This window comes from Zootoca vivipara, chromosome 2 (assembly GCF_963506605.1).
Source record: "Zootoca vivipara chromosome 2, rZooViv1.1, whole genome shotgun sequence".
In the NCBI taxonomy this organism is placed as follows: Eukaryota; Metazoa; Chordata; class Lepidosauria; order Squamata; family Lacertidae; genus Zootoca; species Zootoca vivipara.
This window is the reverse complement of record NC_083277.1, coordinates 7201086-7223311: the sequence shown is the minus strand read 5'-3', so window position 1 is coordinate 7223311 and position 22226 is coordinate 7201086. Positions and strand designations below refer to the sequence as shown.

Sequence of the window (22226 nt, the reverse complement as noted above, 5' to 3'; positions counted from 1 at the left end):
CTAGCTCCACTCTTTCCTGGGAGACGCCCAATTTTACAATTCTTCAATGGACAGAGTGTATTTGGATGAGAACGGGGAACTTGCAGCTGACTTCGACATTGTGAACTGGATGGTGTTTCCCAATCGGTCCCTCCTTAGAGAGACAATTGGGAGAATCAATAGACAGAGATCCCTAGACCTAGAGTGCACCATCGACCGGAATGCCACTGTGTGCCCCAAATGGCTCAACAAGGTGCGTGAAATAATTTCATTTTATTAGATTTCCCATCCGATAAGCTTAAATTATGCCACCATGTTATGTGCCGTGCTAGTCACTACTCTCCAGGATGGAGGAGGAGCCATTGATGAGCACCCTTTGGGTTCGGTCGGTCAGCCAGTTACAAATCCACTAAATGGTAGCATTGTCTAGCCTGCATTTTACCAGCTTCTTTACAAGAATATCATGGTTTTCCCCTGTCACATTTAAACCATAAAAACATTAAATCTGTAGGGGAGAGTGGCTTTTAACAGCCTCAGTGCTGGCAGTATTTCCAGAAATGCTCCTATGAATTGTTATAAAATCATATTGGGGGGGTTGCAGGACACCATTATTAATGAACAGAGAGGGGTAACCACAGCTTGACAGCTACGGCTACCCAGAGTCCTTCGCACCACCATTTCGCCGCCACAGCTTGGCTCTCCTTCCCTCCAGAGACCCGCACCCCCTCCGCAGGGATTAACATATTCAAACACCTCCTAAAATCCAATATAAACTCTGCATTTCCCCTTCGCCTAAGGACAAGCATATGCAACCCTTGCCTAGACATCTGCATTTCCCCTTCGCCTAAGGACAAGCATATGCAACCCTCGCCTAGACAATTATCACAGACAATTATCATAAACTCCACCAAGTAACGCAGCCCATTTTTATACAGCCTTACCATTTTATACAAACCTTATACAAACTTGCTATGAACTTTTACCTTCTCGTGATTATACGCTTGCTTCTTGTGATTATATGTCTGCTGGCCTTATGTGCCTTAAATGTGAGAAACCCCTTATATCCCTTGAAAGGCGTCCCTCCCTATATGCCTAAGAACCTAACCACAACCTCAGTATTACTCTTGATTAATTAGACTAGTGTTCCTCTGTATTAGAAAATAGGTTTGTTAGTATCTCTTTGTATTAGAAAATCACTGTTTTATATTTTAGAACTGTATACGTCAGGATGTATTAGAAATGTTTTCCATACTTATTTTCTGTGCAACCCTTCTCTGACCCCAAGGCCCCCTGAAACCTCCCCATCACCGTCCCATACCCAACGAAGGAAGACACGGACAATAGAAAGATTAGCTTGACAACTTTATTCAAATTAAACATGCCATAGTCCATCTTTCCGCGGCCTCAAGGAAAACACCTGCCGGATGAAAATCACCTCATGGAAATCGTCAGGAAATCGCTCCACTCCTGCGCCCATCTCGAAGGATTGCCCACCTGTCAAAACAAAGGGGAGTACCATCAACGACAGGAGAAGAGAGATTGACATCTCTCCATCTGAAAGGAAAAGTCATCTCCGCACCCAGCTAATCCGATCTCCCACCCACCGCCCTTGTCTCCCCCTCCCTCGCAGTCCAGAGATTTCCATGCAGGAACAGGAGGGTATATAGGGGGTCCTTACCATTTCCCGGGGTTCCTTCCTTCTTTCCAGAGGCAGGGACCCTACAGCTGTAGCTTTGCATTCTGCAATAAAGGGATCAGTTTGTTTTTCCTGACAGCATCGTGTGGTCTCTGTCATTTTCCCGGCGGAGCTGAACTTAGTGCAAATTTTGGAGCTTCCGACCCGCGTCTGTCCTTCTTAAAAGGCAACGCATTTTGGGGTACATTTTTCATAACAATATGGCGAGCCAGGGCAGGAGACTCCGTTTAGCCGTACTCTTGGGGCGCCGTGGTTGGGGAGCCCAAGCGCACCCAGCCATTTGCAGGGGGGATCCCCTTCCCCGACTGTCCCTGGAGTTCTGGCCTAACTGGGATCCTTAGCGGGACCACACAGGGAAAACAAACAGGATCCAGACGGCCGTGGGGGTTGATTTTACAAGATTTTTCTTCTCCTGATTGTTGCGAGGTGACCAAGCTTCAGGAAAAGAAGGCAGCGCGCTGCGACGTGAGTATCAATAGGGAAATTGGCTTTTCGGGGTGGGAATTGTCACAGCAATCAAACTCTTTCCTATTTTTCATAGCCAAAAAACCCAAAGCCCGTCGGAGTCTGCCCAGGCTGGAAGGTTTTGCGGCTGCCCTTTTCCTCCCCAAGGCTTGTTGTCCGTCGGAGTTTTGCCCAGATAGCGAGCCTTGGCAACTCTCCCTTCTCTCGCTTAGCTATCCCGGGTGAAGACGCCCCTCTGCCATGGCGACCTTTTGTTAGGTATGACCCATGACCAGAGATTGCAAGTGCGCCCGTTCCCTCTTCCTACTTTGCATTTCCTCAGGTCCGATCTGGCATTGCGTAGGCAAGCGTTCAGTAGGACCTGAGTCTAGAGAGCAAGAGGCAGGGAGATTGCTGTGGCACTATTAAATTGTGGGTGGGAATAAGGAGTCCTCCTCGGAGTGTGTCCACTTTCCTAGAACGTTTTCCTAAGGAGACTTTCCAAACCCCATTTTCCCTTAGAGAGCCCTTTAGCAAACCTTCCCAAACCCACTTTCCTATCGGAGTCGGTCCACTTTCCTATCGGAGTCAGTCCACTTTCCTTAGACGTGCCCCAGGTTCCCCAGGAGTCCCGTGAACCCCGAGAGACCCCAAGGCCCCGTCGGAGACCGCCCAGGGCTAGAACTTGCGCAAGTGCCCCTTCGGAGACTGACCAGGGCAAAAAATAAAAATAAAAAAAAATGGGTGCACCCCTGTCCAAAGAGACAACTCTGCAGGCTTCAGGGGAGAAATAAGCCCAAGGAGAGCTTACTTCCCGTCTGAACTCTGATAAACGCCTCCAATTGTATTTAAGAAATGTTTCAGGGTCTAAAACAAGAAAAAAACCAAAACAAAATGCAAGCTTGCTTAAATAATTTTTATGTAAGGGCTTGATCAACCCAAAAACATGGCAAATATTAAAAAGAGTGGAAGTAGTGTGTAAAGGTTTGTTTTAAAGAGGCTGTAGAAGGTTTTTTTTTCTCTCTCCAAAAGTATAAAGAGGTGTGTGTGTGTGTACCTACCCATTTTTCAACAGAAAAGAGGGGCAGGATGAAGGAAAATAAAGAGTTGTAACTTTGAAAATGCTTGCTCAATGCTTTGAAAAAATTTCGAAACTTGAAAATATTCACTTCATAAACTCCAGCTATAAGTGGATAAGAGATGTACTCAATGTTTAGAAATATTGTGGGGTTGTGTTTAGATTGGCCACAACATCCATAGACTGCCTTCTTAAGTGTGCATAGTTAAAACTGCCAACTTGTTTTAAATTTCTAGTATAAAGAAACAATGTTGAACCAATCAATCTTAAACATGATAAATATGAGAATGAGGTGTGCAAATGTTGTTATTGAGAGAGGCTACAAAGGGGAGTCTTTCTCCAAGTGACTAGAGGAATATTGACTAAAGGAAAATTGAACAGCTATTCCTATAAAGGTGATTTGTTTGTCAAAAGTAGAGCTTCCATAGCCAGGAATTGTCTATCTGAGTCTAGTTTTAACTTTGATTGTGTTGGACAGAAGGGTTATTGTCGGGCTCCTGATATCAGTCTCTTAAGGAAAAAAACTCATCTGCTAAAGGGTTCTGTATAAAGTTGGTATTTTCATTCAAATCTTGTGAATCCTGTATCTTAGAGGGTTAGACTAAATGACCTCAGGGTCCCTTCTAACTTCCATTTTAGAGCTATGTGAAAGGCAATGTGTCTGATGTGGTGATGGGTTGAAATTCAGCCCAGCTCTGCTTTCTGGCAAGGAAAGATTATTGGTTTTCAGAGTTGGAACAAGAGTGTCATTGTTGTTTTTATGGAGTGATTATATAAGTTTTTATCACTTTCTCTATTAAGGTTTAAAGTTTAAGCACATATGAAAGTCTTGAACATTTCCCAATCTTTATCCAATCTTAAGATTTGCTAAGGCTTCTATATAACGTTGGTACTTTTAATCTTCCCCTTCCTTATTTTTCCCTTAGTACACACGTGTGCTTCCGTGATAGGGCATAGCCCGTGTTTCCTTCCCAGTCAGGCATCTGTACTCAAATGTATGTGTATCCTAAGGGCGGTGATAGTGTTGAGATCCCCATATTTCAGAAGGGGTGGACTAGATTACTCAAGCACTGAAAAGTGAGTTTAAACTCTGGTGGCTTAGTGAAATGGCCTGAATTCAGTCAAGCTTTACTCTTTGGTGGAGAAGGATGGAAAGACAGATTTTTAAAGTTTGGCATGAAGAGTTTGAGGTGCCACTTAGAAAGAGGTAGAGATGGTATATCATACATTGGAAATGAATGTCTGGTGTTTTTCCCCCCCCACCATATTGTCGGCTATTTTTTAACTGCAAAACTCCAGCCAACAGTTCAAGCACATACAAATTCATAATCAAGCAGAATGAGCCTTGACCATCCCTGTAAATAAAGGCCAGAAGAATTAGTCTGGAAGATGGTGAGGCCGAGATGAGTAAGAATGTTGAATATCATTAAGTCTGCTCTGGCCATATTGCCCATAGATAAGGGGGCAGAGAATTTAGTCTGCCATGGCTGTAATAAATTAATTAAAAACAAACGAAAACATTTGCAATTACGAATTCACCCCGAACCCTGTAGATAAAGGGGGCAAATCAAGATTTATTTTGCCTGGGGTATGAGATGTTTATATAGTACAGTAAACATGGCTAATTAGTGCCATGACTTCATTAAGGAGTTTAATTTGACCAAACTTTTATTGCAGCTTTCTTGTGAAAGTATTGGGTTGGGTTGTCTGTGAAAATATTGGGTTGTCTGGATGTTGAAGTTTTATATATTTAAAGTTTAAGATTTATAAGCCTGCTTCCTAAGCAGCAAGGAACAGGAAGTAAGAGGTGTCAGAAATATCGCAGGACACAAAAGCTATAGAAATGGATTTAAACTGACCAAAAATAATTTAATTTGACCACTTTTTGTTGCTGGTTTGGTGGAAGTGTAAATTGTTGGGTTTCTGTGTAAAATCTAACCTATTCACCCTTCCCTTCCTCTATTCAAATGGTAATTTAGCCAACACCAGCAACACTTTCAAGTGGTACAATGGATTTCTGAATCATGAACTTTGTACATGCACAGAGGCTATGCCAGCTTGAAGAGAAAAATAGAGAGAAAAAGGAGGTTGAAAACAAAACAAAACAAAAACAGCAACCAAATGCTGAAGGGCCTGTGCCATGCAGGGGAAAATTTGTTTAAATTTCCTTATGTGTCTTTGACTCCAGGGGGTCACTTGAGAAAACAAAAGGGTCAAGTGTTGGACCATCATTCCAAATCTAATATGCAAAATTCTTTCCAGAGGTAAATATCTCAGCACTCCCACTTTGAGTTCATCGCTTGAGTACTTTCATCGCTTGAGTACTTTTTGTTGTTGTTTGTTTCCCCTTTCAACAGGATACTGATTGTGATTTTAGTCAAGGGCTTAGAAAAAACTCCAGACTATGCAAACCAAGGGTCTGCTCCCCCTTTCCAATGGGTATTCAGGAAGCACCTTCAGATACTTATCTCGCATTTGCATTTCACCCCAAGCATTAACTCCTGCATAACCTCCCCCCTTGCAAAGTTCCAACCTAACATGCAAAAATTATTCTCACAGCTTTCCCAGGAAGAACATTTCTAAAGGATATGTGAACCTTTAAGAAGACTAAACCCCAGTAACAAGTGTTTATTTTTTCCTTTCTCCCACAGCAAAAAAAAATAAAAAAATTTGTTGTTTGAGTGGTAATCTAAATATCATTTTGTTTTTATTTATGCATTTTTTCTATTTCTACTTTTTCTTCCTGTACATACGAATGTAGCATCTAAGTCATTCTTTCCTGTAAATAATAATAGTAATAATAATCCCTTTCAAACAGGATACGCGAACCTCAAAGAGAATTCAGAACCACACATGGAAAATGTTAATAACTTATCAATTGTGTCCTAATTAACAAAATTGTTGTCCTCCACAGCCAAACTAGGTGAAGTAAATTAAACAGACTGAGTAGACAATAACAGCAGTAATTAAATATGAATGATAATAATAATATTTAAATGAATAAAATGCTTAACTATGATCATATATTATTTGCAGCTTCCCAAGAAGAACTTTATAGAATATTTTCCCCTTTATTATTATTATTATTTAACTAATTATATCTTCATGCCCCAACCCCCTACAGGCCTATTTTCAAAAGGATGTTTTACAGGAAATCAAATGCTAATACCATCCCCTCACCACCTTACCAACCTGCCAATGCATCACAGTGGCCACAACAATTTATTCCCATAAAAGACTTGAGAAACTAAGTAATTGAATTATGAAGGACATTTTATCTCTTTGATCACAACCTAAGAAGGAAGAATATAGAAAGCTATAATGTTTCAGCAAGGTTTAGAAGTGCTGTTAACTTCCTCCCAGTGACTCAAAGGCAGACAAGAAAAGCCCTTGTGCCCAAGGTTTGAAATACATGCAAAAGCAGCAAGAATTATCTCAAGTTCACCCAATTGCCTCAAGATATACAAATGGTGTAGACTTAACAATGTGAAGGTTTTATGCATTATGTGTTATTATGTAGGAATGCTGAAATGTGTCAAATGGGACTGACAAGGGGGGGAATGAGTTACAAGGATATTTCTTTTTTATTTTAGACTGTGCCCTCAAGACTGTGCAACTGATATATAATTATGTTTTATGTTACGTGATATTCTGCAGAAACCTTGACCTATGTCTGACAAGTATATGTTATTTCCACAAAGGGGGGGGGCATTTTTGTGTGTAATTGTTTTCATGTTTTATGTATAGTAAGTTATTGTATAGTGTAACATTCCTTATGCACCCAATGGTGGTATTATTCCTTATACGCCCAATGGAGGACTCGCCCAATGGAGGACTCATGTTTTCTAAAAGATCAGGCTATTGCATAGTCCATTGTTGAGATTTAGATCAATTTATGACCACATTTCCTTATCTCACCTGGCACTTTGGAGTGTGCCAGCCTTCTTTTTACCAAGAAGCAGTTTCAGGATTCATGAAACCAGCAGATACAAGAAGGTGTATATGCCTTGATTTACCTGCAATGATTCCTTATAGAATTAAATTGACCAATTTGGACATGTGCCCTTTTCAGAATGGTTTTTATGGGGCTGTATAAATTATAATTGGGTCAGTTCTAATTGGGCAAGTGTATCCAAGGTGCAAGTAGCTTTCTCCCTTTAAGAGTAACTGAGCAACTCCCTACTACAGTGCAAGACCAAAGCCTATAATAAAAAAAAAATCCCATAGAAAGCCCAAGGCAAAGGCATCTCTCTCATGACATGCCCAAACCTGTGGCAGCTATGGTGAGTGCCAGGTGACATGGTCGATATGAAAGCCCTAAGGGGATTCACCAGGGATTGTTGCTGCTGTGCCATGATGGAGGTGTGAGACCAGAGGAGAGCTAGCTTTGACACCTGACAACACACAAAAGGGTAAAAAAACAAACAAACAAACTGCACTTTCCAGTCAATATTGGTGGATCTTCTGGTAAATGTAAAGCATAGACCACTTGTTTTTCCCATAAGTGCTAGAATACTGCTGCATACAGTGAAATGGAGAATACGTCACTGTCGATTATATGAGGCAATGATTGGTTGTTACACAACAATATTGCCTCAGAGAGGGGACACTGTTATAAAATCATATTGGGGGGGTTGCAGGACACCATTATTAATGAACAGAGAGGGGTAACCACAGCTTGACAGCTACGGCTACCCAGAGTCCTTCGCACCACCATTTCGCCGCCACAGCTTGGCTCTCCTTCCCTCCAGAGACCCGCACCCCCTCCGCAGGGATTAACATATTCAAACACCTCCTAAAATCCAATATAAACTCTGCATTTCCCCTTCGCCTAAGGACAAGCATATGCAACCCTTGCCTAGACATCTGCATTTCCCCTTCGCCTAAGGACAAGCATATGCAACCCTCGCCTAGACAATTATCACAGACAATTATCATAAACTCCACCAAGTAACGCAGCCCATTTTTATACAGCCTTACCATTTTATACAAACCTTATACAAACTTGCTATGAACTTTTACCTTCTCGTGATTATACGCTTGCTTCTTGTGATTATATGTCTGCTGGCCTTATGTGCCTTAAATGTGAGAAACCCCTTATATCCCTTGAAAGGCGTCCCTCCCTATATGCCTAAGAACCTAACCACAACCTCAGTATTACTCTTGATTAATTAGACTAGTGTTCCTCTGTATTAGAAAATAGGTTTGTTAGTATCTCTTTGTATTAGAAAATCACTGTTTTATATTTTAGAACTGTATACGTCAGGATGTATTAGAAATGTTTTCCATACTTATTTTCTGTGCAACCCTTCTCTGACCCCAAGGCCCCCTGAAACCTCCCCATCACCGTCCCATACCCAACGAAGGAAGACACGGACAATAGAAAGATTAGCTTGACAACTTTATTCAAATTAAACATGCCATAGTCCATCTTTCCGCGGCCTCAAGGAAAACACCTGCCGGATGAAAATCACCTCATGGAAATCGTCAGGAAATCGCTCCACTCCTGCGCCCATCTCGAAGGATTGCCCACCTGTCAAAACAAAGGGGAGTACCATCAACGACAGGAGAAGAGAGATTGACATCTCTCCATCTGAAAGGAAAAGTCATCTCCGCACCCAGCTAATCCGATCTCCCACCCACCGCCCTTGTCTCCCCCTCCCTCGCAGTCCAGAGATTTCCATGCAGGAACAGGAGGGTATATAGGGGGTCCTTACCATTTCCCGGGGTTCCTTCCTTCTTTCCAGAGGCAGGGACCCTACAGCTGTAGCTTTGCATTCTGCAATAAAGGGATCAGTTTGTTTTTCCTGACAGCATCGTGTGGTCTCTGTCATTTTCCCGGCGGAGCTGAACTTAGTGCAAATTTTGGAGCTTCCGACCCGCGTCTGTCCTTCTTAAAAGGCAACGCATTTTGGGGTACATTTTTCATAACAGAATCCATGTTCTATGGGGAAAGTGTGCAATAGATTTGTTTGCAAAAAGGGATGGCCTCCTAACTTGAACCCTTCAAGGAGATTTGATCATCTCTCAACATTTGCAGTTAGTTCCTCTTCCAACCCTTTTACTGATTGAAAAAACATTGTTATCAGAGCAGCTTCCACGGCTTTCAATTGGCTGTAGTAAGCACCTGCAGCCAATTGGAAGCTGCGCCTGGGACCTGAACGCGTTTCAGAACTCAAACAGACTACGGGAACAGATTTTGTTCGAGTTCCAAGGTATGACTGTAATGGAAAAACACTGCTTGCAAAACCTACTGGATGGCAGACTTGAGAACTATGATTCTGAATCATGCCCTGTTTGATACTTCGGCCAAACCAAAAGGAAGGTTCCACTTGGTCTATCCTTTGAGGATTTAACAAACCAAACTGAAACACAGCAGAACAACAGAGGTAGGGAAGCGGAATTTTAAGGAAAAACCATCTTCCACAAAAGCTGCTGCTTGCCTTCTATCACTGTGCCATACAGAGCGTGCTCACGTACGGTTTATGTGTGTAGAATTATTAAAACAGCAGAGAGCATTATTGGCTGCTCACTCACCACCTTAGAACAAATTTACACCACCAGGTGCCATAGAAAAGCACTAGATATATCAAGATATCCAACGCACCCTGGTCACCATTTCTTTCAGCTCCTGCCATCGGGACGGAGATATAGAACAATGCAGGCAAGAACGAGCCGTCTCAGGAACAGTTTCTTCTCTAGAGCAATTTTGGCCTTAAATGGAAAGCCCGGACTTTGAAGTCATCTTATTTTACTTGTTATTTTGTAGTATATTTACTGTTTTTAATTAGCTTTTTGTAATTTTGGATTATGCGGAGTGCTTTATCTGAGTGGATGTAGCAACCGAGTAATTTCGTTGTTCCCGCAAGGGGACAATGACAATAAAGATATCTTATCTTATCTTATCTTATCTCATGAGAGGTTTTGCAGCAATCAAGCAGTATATAAATTTGGTTAAAGATAATTAATTAAGTATTACATTGTTATCATCCTTAACACATCAGCCTTAACACATTCTCCTTGATGCTCCAGTGTTGTGTAGTGGTTAAGAGCGGTAGACTCGTAATCTGGGGAACCAGGTTCGCTTCTCCGCTCCTCCACATGCAGCTGCTGGGTTGTGGCAGACCACATGGAAAGAAAGAAAGAAAGACAAAGAGCTTTTGACCAGCAAGAAGCCCTGAGAGAGAGAATGAGAGTCCAGATTCCCTCCTCTCCCTCCAGGCTATTTTATTATAATGAAGGTGGCAACCCAAAATTCAAACGCTCCAATAAGATCCTAGTACAGTGATTAATTAACAAAGCTATCCTGAAATCCTACCCTACTCCCAACATCTCCCTTTATCAATACTACAAAGCATTTCTCCCTGCATACATGTAAACAGGAAAGAGGAGCAATAGGAATTCCTGAAAGGATTAGGCAGGGGGGACATCAGGAAACAGGATCTACATCAAAGGCTTGTTTACTGAAAGAAAAGAGGTATGCCAGATGCCCTTTTGGCAGATCTGTAGTAAGCATGTGAGACAACTGGGAAACAAATGCTTAGCCAAATGGCTTGTGTCTTGCATCTTAGGCTGAAACCTGATTTACCAGGTACAGAGAAATGGAGTTTACAAGCATCCTGTGGACTTATATCGCAAATCATACATTCTATAACCCAGGTGGAAGAAGTCTATCCAAGGGAGCCACGAAGCTCAGGACATCCTTCTCAACCACACACATGATCATAAATCTATGATTTATTACAATAAATCCCTGGGGTGCTGCACTGGGTGACCTTCGGCTAGTCACACTTCTTTGAAGTCTCTCATCCCCACTCACCTCACAGAGAGTTTGTTGTGATAGAGGAAGGGAAAGGAGAATGTTAGCCACTTTGAGACTCCCTCAGGTAGTGATAAAGTGGGATATCAAATCCAAATTCTTCTTCTTCTTCTTCTTAGCCCCTGCCTTCTTCCAGGTGTGTGGAAAGTTGCCAGCCTGGATTCTTCAAGGTATCTCAGGAAGGAATGTTGCTCTGCTGCTATGACTGTGTTCCCTGTGCGGAAGGAACCATTGCCACTCAGGAAGGTGGGTGACACCAGCAGAAAGTCCTGCCCTGGGGGAAGAGGACAAAGGACCGTTCTAGCATCCAGGGTTCATTTAAGGGGAGTTCTAGAACTGATGTCCTGCTACAACGCAACTGGGCAGTTTCCTCATGGATATTCACACATGCTAAGTCAGGGGTCAGCAACCTTTTTCAGCCATGGGCCGGTCCACCATTCCTCAGACCATGTTGTGGACCAGACTATATTTTTTTTTGGGGGGGTGAACAAATTCCTCTGCCCCACAAATAACCCAAAGATGCATTTTAAATAAAAGGACACATTCTACTCATGTGAAAACACGCTGATTCCAAGACCATCTGTGGGCCGGATTGAGAAGGCGATGGGGCCACATCCGGCCCACGGGCCTTAAGTTGCCTACCCCTGTGCTAAGTTGACACATTCAATGACAATTGGAAGCCTGCACAGAGTGGGAGAAAATCCTGAGATGTGAGAATTTGACAGTACTTTGACGGTTTGTCAAACATGGCACAAGAGGCACTATCAACTACGAGATGATTGTCATGCACAAATGTTCCATATAGTTGAGTCCAACATGATCCCTTTTGAGTGTCATAGTAGAAACTTTTGGCCTCAGGACCCTTATCCTAACATTGACATCTTTTCTTACTGTTGTTTTATTCCTATCAGAAATATTAGTGAGGGCCTCCTGCATTGTGGATCCCTTAATATGTATAATCCTCTCCCTACTGTTTTTACCACCGATCGAAGACATACCAGTTGCCCCAGGTTTCCCTGTCCCATAATATTAAGATTTATACCAATAAATGATCTCCCTGGTTATATGCAATTATTTTTATGTTTTCTTTTAGTGGAGACCACTTTGGTATTACTTCTTGTCAATGAAAAGCAGTACAGTAAAGATGTTATTCCTCGTGATCTTTCCAGATGCAGAGCATTGCGCCAGGTGTCCAGAAGATCAGCATCCAAACAAGGACAGAGATCAATGTTTCTACAAGATCATCACCTTCCTGGCTTATACAGAACCTTTGGGGATCTTCCTAGCTTCCTTTGCCCTATTCTTATCCTTAACCACATGTGTTGTGCTAGGAATATTCCTTATATTCCAAGAAACTCCCATAGTCAAAGCCAACAACAGGAACCTCTCCTATATCCTCCTCATCTCCCTCTTGATTTCTTTTTTGTCCTCCTTCCTCTTCATTGGAAAGCCAAGGAAAGTGACCTGCCTTCTCCGACAAGTGGCCTTCAGCATCATCTTTTCAGTTGCCGTCTCGTCTGTGTTGGCAAAAACCATCACTGTGGTGCTGGCCTTCCTGGCCACAAAGCCAGGAAACACGATGAGGAGATGGCTAGGGAAGAGTCTGGCCAACTCCATTGTCATTTCCTGTTCCAGTGTCCAAGTTGTCATCTGCATCATCTGGCTGGGAATCTCTCCACCCTTCCCAGAGTCTGACATGCATTCCCAGCCTAGGGAGATCATTCTGCAATGTAATGAAGGGTCTGTTGCCATGTTTTACGGCTCCCTTAGCTACATGGGCTTCCTGGCCTCCATCTGCTTCACGGTGGCTTTTCTGGCCAGGAAGCTGCCTGGGGCCTTCAATGAAGCCAAGCTGATCACCTTCAGCATGCTGGTCTTCTGCAGCGTTTGGGTCTCGTTTGTACCCACCTACCTGAGCACAAAGGGGAAGTACATGGTAGCTGTACAGGTCTTCTCCATCTTGGCCTCCAGTGCTGGGCTTTTGGGCTGCATCTTCATTCCCAAGTGCTACATTATTGTACTGAGGCCTGATCTGAACACAAAAGAGCATCTGACAACAAAAGCTGACTCCTAAATTACTACATATTACTAAATTTCCAGTACAACAATGATGAGAAAGACATACTTCCTGGCAAATGTAGCTTCTTGGATTTAAAGGCATGTTTGTGGCTCCTTTTCTGATGGTTACTTTTCAAACCTTAAAGAATGTTTACATTTTGTTTTTAATTGTGCTATTTTAACTTGGAAAGTTGAGTGACTTCCTCTTAAAATTTTGAGATATGGCTTGTTCTTCATTGTAGATAGAATTAATATCTGTATTTTCCTTCACAAACATTATGTTTAAAATACTGAGAAAATTGTACCCTAATACAGTGGTTCCCAACAGGTGGTCCGGGGACCCCCAGGGGTCCGTGAGCTATGCCAGAGGGGTCCGCAAGATGCTATTAGAATAAATAATATATTAAATATATTTCGTATGATAACAGATTTTTTGTTTTGGCCGCTTCCTGCATGAGCAGAGTCTAGCGCAAAACTAGAATTAGATAGAGGCAGTAGTTCTGCTGTATGCCGTTAGGTGGCGCTTTACAAACACTACTGTTTTGCAAAGAGGCAGCGCGCGCATTCTACTAACGCTCACCTCCCCAAGATGCTTTGCGCGCATCGGCTTCATTTGTGCACTACTGCGCAGGTACCCTGTCTTCTCCATTCCCCTCCCTCCTCCCTGGCGCGCGCTGCCTCTTTGCAAAACAGTAGTGTTTGTAAACAAAGCGTTGTTTTTCGCGGAAGCTACAGTTCGCGTAGTTAAAAATGGACCGTTGGTTAAAAAGTGGTTCGTTAAAACGACAAAGGCCTACAGATGAAGAGGAAGATAATGCATTTGATGTTCAAGCAAGTAAGTCAGTGACTCTCGAACCGATTATAAAATATAAAAAAGATCAGCCAAGATCAGCTCCAGCTGGCCCTTTGGCCCATAAGAGGCAGGGCAGAACGGTCAAAATAAACACACATAAACACTTTTAATTTATAGGTAGCAGGTGGGGGAAACCTGCATTGTGAAGGGTGAGAACAAGGTCACACTGTCCTGGGCACCCTCCTGCAAGTGGACCATAAGAGATGCTCATTTGGACTCCCAGTGGAGCATGTCAAACAGGAAAGAGTCCATTGCTAGCTCATCTGCCAGCATGGATAATTATTCAGTGATAAAAGGCGGTCAGAATATCTCCTAGGGTCAATGAGGAATTGATAGGCAGGCCTCAGAAGTTCTGAAGAGCCACTCGTCCATCAGTATCAAGAGGAAGATTAAATCTCCGGAGACATGGCGGAGGTGCCTCTTCTCAAGGAAGACAGGGAAGATGAGGACTGAAACCCTGGGTCCTGGTGGTGGGACAATGGGGGAGGGTTGAGCTGGGAGGTGCTGGAATCAAGGGGAGGGTCAGAAAAAGCAGCCCCTTCCAGTCCTGCAACAGAACAGTCTCAGTCCTCCTGGCTCTCCTCCTCTCACACCCTGCTCTAGAATAGTCCTACATGTTGACAGACAGACCCAGGGGAGGAGCTCACCCCTATGTCGCAGTCTCCGTTGGTTGGGGAGGGCTCCAGAGTGAGAAGCTAGAGGGGGAAAGCAGGGCTGGAGCTCAGTTTCCTGCAACTTCTCAAGCTGAAGGAGTCAAGCCAGGAAGACCTCGCTGTCTTGCCGGCCTCTTTTTGATCTCCACAGCCCTTCTCAAGTTTCAGCTTTCCATATCCCAGGCATGACCCTGCTCAGCTTGCAGTGGTGCCACACTCTCGAGCAAGTCAGCAGGCTCCCATGAGAGCACGGCACCAAAAGAGGTGCATCCTGATTTACATCAGAGGAATGTTGGAGGGTGTGGAACACGCTGCTTTCACTAAAGTTGGAAATATTCAGCTGCCCATTCTGTTATTCATCTCAGAGTCTGAAGGCACATGTGGCCTTTTTTGCAAACATGTTTTTCTCCAGCCTGCTCCTGCGCATGAAGCCACGTAAAGAGTTCAGGGCATTTAGGAGGCCGTGCTTGTTCCCTTTATTATTATCAAAATCATAGAGAGGTATTTCGTTCATCTTCTTCTCAACAAAGCTCCAGAGATTTGTACAACGATCACCTTTCAGTCCACTCAAGGAGATCTCAGAATTGACAACAACATGAGGTCATTAAGATATTTCATCAGAGCAGGGAAGGATTGGTACATAAATGCCTTCTGTACTGCTGAGAATTTGGGTTCAGATTTAGGACAGGTAAGTTGCAATACAAGGGTGCAAGGCTGACTTCTATCCCTTCTAGATGTCAAGACTTGGTTGCATGCCATCAACATTATCTAATTATTGTCTAGTTCAGAGGAGCGGTCACAGGAAAGGAAGCAGGCACAGAATGGTATTGCTTCTCCTGCTCTTCCTGCCTCATGCAGACTGTGGAGGGAAGGCAAAATGCCCCTTGACTTTGGAGAGAGACTGGATTGAGCCATTCAATTATTACAGGCTAGGAGACCACCTCATTAGTGGAGTCATCTCTGCCACCGATGCGATATTTCATCCACAGCACTTCAATGAGTCTCCCTCTACCAGCTTCATCATGTAAGTCCATTTATGGTGATTCGGTTATTGCTGCTTCATTCAATATTGATCTTTATTTATCATCCATTTGGAGCTGTGGTGTATCTGTGTACTTTAGACCTTCCAGGCTGTGATACTTTGGGGTTGTTGTTGTTGTTTAGTCGTTTAGTCGTGTCCGACTCTTCGTGACCCCATGGACCATAGCACGCCAGGTACTCCTGTCTTGCACTGCCTCCCGCAGTTTGGTCAAACTCATGTTCGTAGCTTCGAGAACACTGTCCAGCCATCTTGTCCTCTGTCGTCCCCTTCTCCTAGTGCCCTCAATCTTTCCCAACATGAGGGTCTTTTCCAAGGATTCTTCTCTTCTCATGAGGTGGCCAAAGTATTGGAGCCTCAGCTTCACGATCTGTCCTTCCAGGGAGCACTCAGGGCTGATTTCCTTCAGAAGGGATAGGTTTGATCTTCTTGCAGTCCATGGGACTCTCAAGAGTCTCCTCCAGCACCACAATTCAAAAGCATCAATTCTTCGGCGATCAGCCTTCTTTATGGTCCAGCTCTCACTTCCATACATCACTACAGTACTGGGAAAACCATAGCTTTAACTATACGGACCTTTGTCGGCAAGGTGATGTCTCTGCTTTTTAAGATGCTGTCTAGGTTTGTCATTGCTTTTCTCCCAAGAAGCAGGCGTCTTTTAATTTCGTGACTGCTGTCACCATCTGCAGTGATCAAGGAGCCCAAGAAAGTAAAATCTCTCACTGCCTCCATTTCTTCCCCTTCTATTTGCCAGGAGGTGATGGGACCAGTGGCCATGATCTTGGTTTTTTTGATGTTGAGCTTCAGACCATATTTTGCGCACTCCTCTTTCACCCTCATTAAAAGGCTCTTTAATTCCTCCTCGCTTTCTGCCATCAAGGTTGTGTCATCTGCATATCTGAGGTTGTTGATATTTCTTCCGGCAATCTTAATTCCGGCTTGGGATTCATCTAGTCCAGCCTTTCGCATGATGAATTCTGCATATAAGTTAAATAAGCAGGGAGACAATATACAACCTTGTCGTACTCTATTCCCAATTTTGAACCAATCAGTTGTTCCATATCCAGTTCTAACTGTAGCTTCTTGTCCCACATAGAGATTTCTCAGGAGACAGATGAGGTGATCAGGCACTCCCATTTCTTTAAGAACTTGCCATAGTTTGCTGTGGTCGACACAGTCAAAGGCTTTTGCATAGTCAATGAAGCAGAAGTAGACGTTTTTCTGGAACTCTCTAGCTTTCTCCATAATCCAGCGCATGTTTGCTATTTGGTCTCTGGTTCCTCTGCCCTTTTGAAATCCAGCTTGCACTTCTGGGAGTTCTCGGTCCACATACTGCCTAAGCCTGCCTTGTAGAATTTTAAGCATAACCTTGCTAGCGTGTGAAATGAGCGCAATTGTGTGGTAGTTGGAGCATTCTTTGGCACTGCCCTTCTTTGGAATTGGGATGTAGACTGATCTTCTCCAATCCTCTGGCCATTGCTGAGTTTTCCAAACTTGCTGGCATATTGGGTGTAGCACCTTAACAGCATCATCTTTTAAAATTTTAAATAGTTCAGCTGGAATATCATCACTTCCACTGGCCTTGTTATTAGCAGTGCTTTCTAAGGCCCATTTGACTTCACTCTCCAAGATGTCTGGCTCAAGGTCAGCAACCACACTACCTGGGGTGTACGAGACCTCCATATCTTTCTGGTATAATTCCTCTGTGTATTCCTGCCACCTCTTCTTGATGTCTTCTGCTTCTGTTAGGTCCTTACCACTTTTGTCCTTGATTATGGTAATCTTTGTACGAAATGTTCCTTTCATATCTCCAATTTTCTTGAACAGATCTCTGGTTTTCCCCATTCTATTGTTTTCCTCTATTTCTTTGCATTGCTCATTTAAGAAGACCCTCTTGTCTCTCCTTGCTGTTTTTTGGAAATCTGCATTCAGTTTCCTGTATCTTTCCCTTTCTCCCTTGCATTTTGCTTGCCTCCTCTCCTCCGCTATTTGTAAGGCCTCGTTGGACAGCCATTTTGCTTTCTTGCATTTCCTTTTCCTTGGGATGGTTTTCGTTGCTGCCTCCTGTATAATGTTACGAGCCTCCATCCATAGTTCTTCAGGCACTCTGTCCACCAAATCTAAATCCTTAAACCTGTTCCTCACTTCCACTGTGCATTCATAAGGGATTTGATTCAGATTGTATCTTACTGGCCCAGTGGTTTTCCCTACTTTCTTCAGTTTAAGCTGGAATTTTGCTATAAGAAGCTGATGATCTGAGTTACAGTCAGCTCCAGGTCTTGTTTTTGCTGACTGTATAGAGCTTCTCCATCTTTGGCTGCAGAGAATATAATCAATCTGATTTCGATGCTGCCCATTTGGTGATATCCATGTGTAGAGTCGTCTCTTGTGTTGTTGGAAGAGAGTGTTTGTGATGACCAGCTTGTTCTCTTGACAGAACTCTATTAGCCTTTGCCCTGCTTCATTTTGAACTCCAAGGCCAAACTTGACAGTTGTTCCTTTTATCTCCTGATTCCCTACTTTAGCATTCCAATCCCCTGTAATGAGAAGAACATCCTTCTTTGGTGTCATTTCTAGAAGGTGTTGTAGGTCTTCATAGAATTGGTCAATTTCACTTTCTTCAGCACCGGTAGTTGGTGCATAAACTTGGATTACTGTGATGTTAAAAGGTCTGCCTTGGATTCGTATCGAGATCATTCTGTCATTTTTGAGATTGCATCCCATTACAGCTTTTGCCACTCTTTTGTTGACTATGAGGGCCACTCCATTTCTGCTACAGGATTCTTGCCCACAGTAGTAGATATGATAGTCATCCGAACTGACTTCGCCCATTCCCTTCCATTTTAGTTCACTGATGCCCAGGATGTCGATATTTATTCTTGTCATCTCATTTTTGACCACATCCAGCTTACCGCCATTCATGGTTCTTACATTCCAGGTTCCTATGCAATATTTTTCTTTACAGCATCGGACTTTCCTTTCGCTTCCAGGCATATCCGCAACTGAGCGTCCTTTCGGCTTTGGCCCAGCCGCTTCATCAGCTCTGAATCTACTTGTACTTGTCCTCCGCTCTTCCTCAGTAGCATGTTGGACGCCTTCCGACCTGAGGGGCTCATCTTCCAGCGTCATAACTTTTATATGCCTGTTGTCTTTGTCCATGGAGTTTTCTTGGCAGGCATACTGGAGTGGCTTGCCAGTTCCTTCTCCAGGTGGATCACGTTTAGTCAAAACTCTCCACTATGACCTGTCCATCTTGGGTGGCCCTGCATGGCATAACTCATAGCTTCTCTGAGTTATTCAAGCCCCTTCGCCACGACAAGGCATTGATCCATGAAGGGGATACTTTGGGGTATAAATTTTTAATTCTTTATATTCTTTTTTTAATGTTTGCACTTCTTTTTAAAAACAAATAAAATTAATTATAAAAATAACAGGCTGGGGAGAGAGAGAGAGAGAGAGAGAGAGAGAGAGAGAGAGAGAGAGAGAGAGAGAGAGAGAGAGATGTTCCATGTCATTTAATGAGCCTTTAAAAACCTTTTGTCTCTTATTGTTCTTTGAAAGTCTGTGCACCTCTAATTCCATCATGAAAAATCCCCTTGTTTTAGTTTTTTTTCCATGGGATAATGGGTATTGATTGAACAAGTCTTTCCCACCATCATTAATTGGGGATCGGCTGTCAAACTTCTGAAGCTGGATCAGTATTAGCATGATTAAATTCAAGAAATTGAATCCAGGACTTTATATTATGCTAAGAAGCTTGTCAGAAAAAGCAAGAGTTGGAAGTGATATCTTCACTGAATGCTGGAGGATATGATCTGATATGTGCATTTTTGCAGGAGAGGAGCGGAAAGGTACTGGCTGGCCCTGTCCTTCTTCTTTGCCATTCAGCATATCAACCAGAATCCCAGGCTCTTGCCCAACATCACTCTGGGATACAATATCTATGATAACTTTTTTCGTGGAAGGGTGACATATGAAGCTTTGGTAGACCTGGTCTCTTCTAGACAGGCGAATGTTCCAAACTACAACTGCGGAGGACAGAATAACTTGATTGCTGTTCTTGAAGGAACTGACTCTGACTCTCAAAACTCCATCCAGATTTCAAGCATGTTGGGCACCTATAAAGTGCCACAGGTAGGAATGGAGATAGTCGGATTATCTGGCTGAGGTTCTCAGGCATGAAAATTTTGTGTAGTGTCAACTCAGGATGAAGAATGCCTTCTTCAAAGGCATTGAAGAAAGGAGATAAGGAATGGTCTGATGAATTACTGTGCTCTTGTTGATATTACCTGTCCTTCCCCCCTTCTCTTTGTGTCAAATGCTGATTTCTCTCTGTATGTATGTGTTTGTATGCCTGTACATATAAAACAGGAAGGAAGGGAACTTCCCTCCTACTTGTGGCCATGCCACTAAAAATGGAATAAAACAGAAAAGTTCCCCCTGAATGAAAATGTGATATTTTGTTTATTGATTGAAAGCATTTATAACCCATTCAATAAATAGAAATCTTTTAGCATTGCACAACGTAAAACAGTAACAAAATTGTTGAAAGAAGACCAGTAAATTGAAAACAGGAACTGAGTAATTCATAAAGATAAAAAAGGGGTCCAGTCTTATGTGCCAAAGAAATCTGGGCAAAGAAACAACATGTCTTCACAAAACAGATATATGTTATTTGGGCAAAGAACTATTTCGGCTTTCATCCCAAACAATGGAAGCCAACAGTCCTTCTTTTCTTGCCAGGTCAACTATGCTTTTGGCTCCCTTGTTCTGAATGACAAGAGGCAGTTCCCCTTTTTCTATCGGACGGTCCCCAAAGAAGAGGCCCTGTACCCAGCGATTGTCAAGCTGCTCCTTCACTTCAGATGGACGTTCATTGGTCTCATTGCTCCAGACACCGACAATGGAGAGAAGTTCATGAAGACATTGACACCTGGGCTCGTAGAAAGTGGAATCTGTGTTGCCATGTCACTAAGCATTCAACAAATTAATACAGGTCACGGTCTAATGACGATCAGTATTCCTCCATTTGAAAAGTGGGGACAAGCCCATGCATTCCTTTATTACGTAGAAACTACTTATTTCTTGGTGGGAATAAAACTGGGAAAACTAATATTCGACCAGCTGGTCCCACCCACTGCAGGGAAAGTCTTCATCACAACATCTATGTGGGATTTCAGTGTAGACTTCATCGGCTTCATCAACCATGGTTTTGATTTCCAGCACTTCCACAGTGTTCTTTCTTTCTCTATGGGGGCAAATAAATGGGCAAAATATGATGATTTTGATGCCTTTTACTTTGCAATTCATCACTTTCGGGAGGAAGCCTCTGGTTTTTTAACAAATGTGTTTTTCAACACCTTCTTCACCTCATTATAAATCTTATCCCAGAAGTTTTTCACTCGGGGGCACATCCACCACATATGGAAAAAGGTCCCTTCTGATTCTTTACATTTCCAACACTTATTATCCTTTTTATGATAAATCTTTGCCAGTTTCACTGGCGTAAGATACCATCTATACATCATCTTATATAAGTTCTCTTTCAAAACATTGCAAGCAGTGAAATTCATATTACATTTCCATAACCTTTCCCAGTCTTCTATCATAATATTATGACCTATGTCCTTTGCCCAATCAATCATGACCAATTTTGTTTGTTCATCCTTTGTATGCTATTCCAGCAACAATTTATACATTCTTGACAAATTTTTAACCTTAGGTTCTATCAGTTCTGTTTCCAGTTTATATTTTTCAAGCTGAAAAACAATTTTCTTATCCATTCTATACAATTCATTAATCTGGTGGTACTAAAACCAATCACACAATTGATCCTTTATCTGGTCATATGGTTTTAACTTTATCTGTTCATCCACTTCTATTAATAAATCCTCATATTTTAACCATTTTTCTTCCATATTGAGCTTTTTATTCCGGTTGGTCGTGGCGCCATTGAAGTCGAGGATTCTTTCCACGGAGAGAGTCCCGGTGCTTCAAAGAGGGGGGCTACTTTCCCAGCGAGACAGAGCCCCTTAAAACTCCCAATTGTGTGTTTGGGAGACAGACGGCTTGGCGGACGTCATTTTTCGTGCTCTCCCCTCCCCCGGTTAGGCTGAATTTTGAAGCCGCTGAGAGTGGGGGGGATTGGAGCTGTGGCGCGTCAAGCGGAGATTGCTAGCTTTGAAGCGCAAAGCTGCAAGACTTCATGGCGGAGGCGGCCAGCACTTCCAAATTACTTAAGAAGAAGACTCAACATTGGAACATCGGAACTGTGAGTGTTTAATTGGACTGAGTATTTTAAATTAGGAACCAGGGCAGGACGTTAAAATTTGGAAGTCCGTCCTCCCTGAAGCGCCGGTGGGAGAGCGCTGAAGACGATTACAGCCTCTACAGCTGTGAGCGAATTGGCAAAAAACCCCACTTTCCTTTAGAGAAGAAAGCTCCTGCCAATTAAGGGCGAAGGCAGGAGGCAATTTAAGTAAAGGATTGAGCCCTAAAGACTTTAAAGAGACTTGGTTTCTGCCGCTTGCTTTCCCTGAAAGCGGAGACCCCAGCCGACAGACAGGCATTGTGATGTCAGAGGCTGCTACTTTGTAGCACTGAACTA

At 43.0% G+C, this 22226-nt stretch overlaps 1 protein-coding gene and 2 long non-coding RNA genes across 3 annotated transcripts; 1 reads left to right on the top strand and 2 right to left on the bottom strand.

Annotated features, from left to right (window-relative positions):
* Positions 1 to 1328: 1328 nt before the first annotated feature.
* LOC132591385 (uncharacterized) lies at positions 1329 to 2776 on the bottom strand. Its single transcript, XR_009556940.1, has 2 exons — positions 1658 to 2776; positions 1329 to 1473 (listed from the first exon to the last, which is right to left on the bottom strand). It is a non-coding gene; the product is annotated as an uncharacterized LOC132591385 (long non-coding RNA).
* A 5809-nt stretch (positions 2777 to 8585) lies between these two features.
* Positions 8586 to 9127, bottom strand: LOC132591386 (uncharacterized). Its single transcript, XR_009556941.1, has 2 exons — positions 8915 to 9127; positions 8586 to 8730 (listed from the first exon to the last, which is right to left on the bottom strand). It is a non-coding gene; the product is annotated as an uncharacterized LOC132591386 (long non-coding RNA).
* A 327-nt stretch (positions 9128 to 9454) lies between these two features.
* Positions 9455 to 13390, top strand: LOC118081324 (vomeronasal type-2 receptor 26-like). Its single transcript, XM_060270896.1, has 3 exons — positions 9455 to 9522; positions 11153 to 11262; positions 12186 to 13390. Exons 1-3 carry the CDS (start codon positions 9455 to 9457, stop codon positions 13088 to 13090), a joined length of 1083 nt encoding a protein of 360 aa, XP_060126879.1. The 3' UTR covers positions 13091 to 13390.
* Positions 13391 to 22226: the final 8836 nt, after the last annotated feature.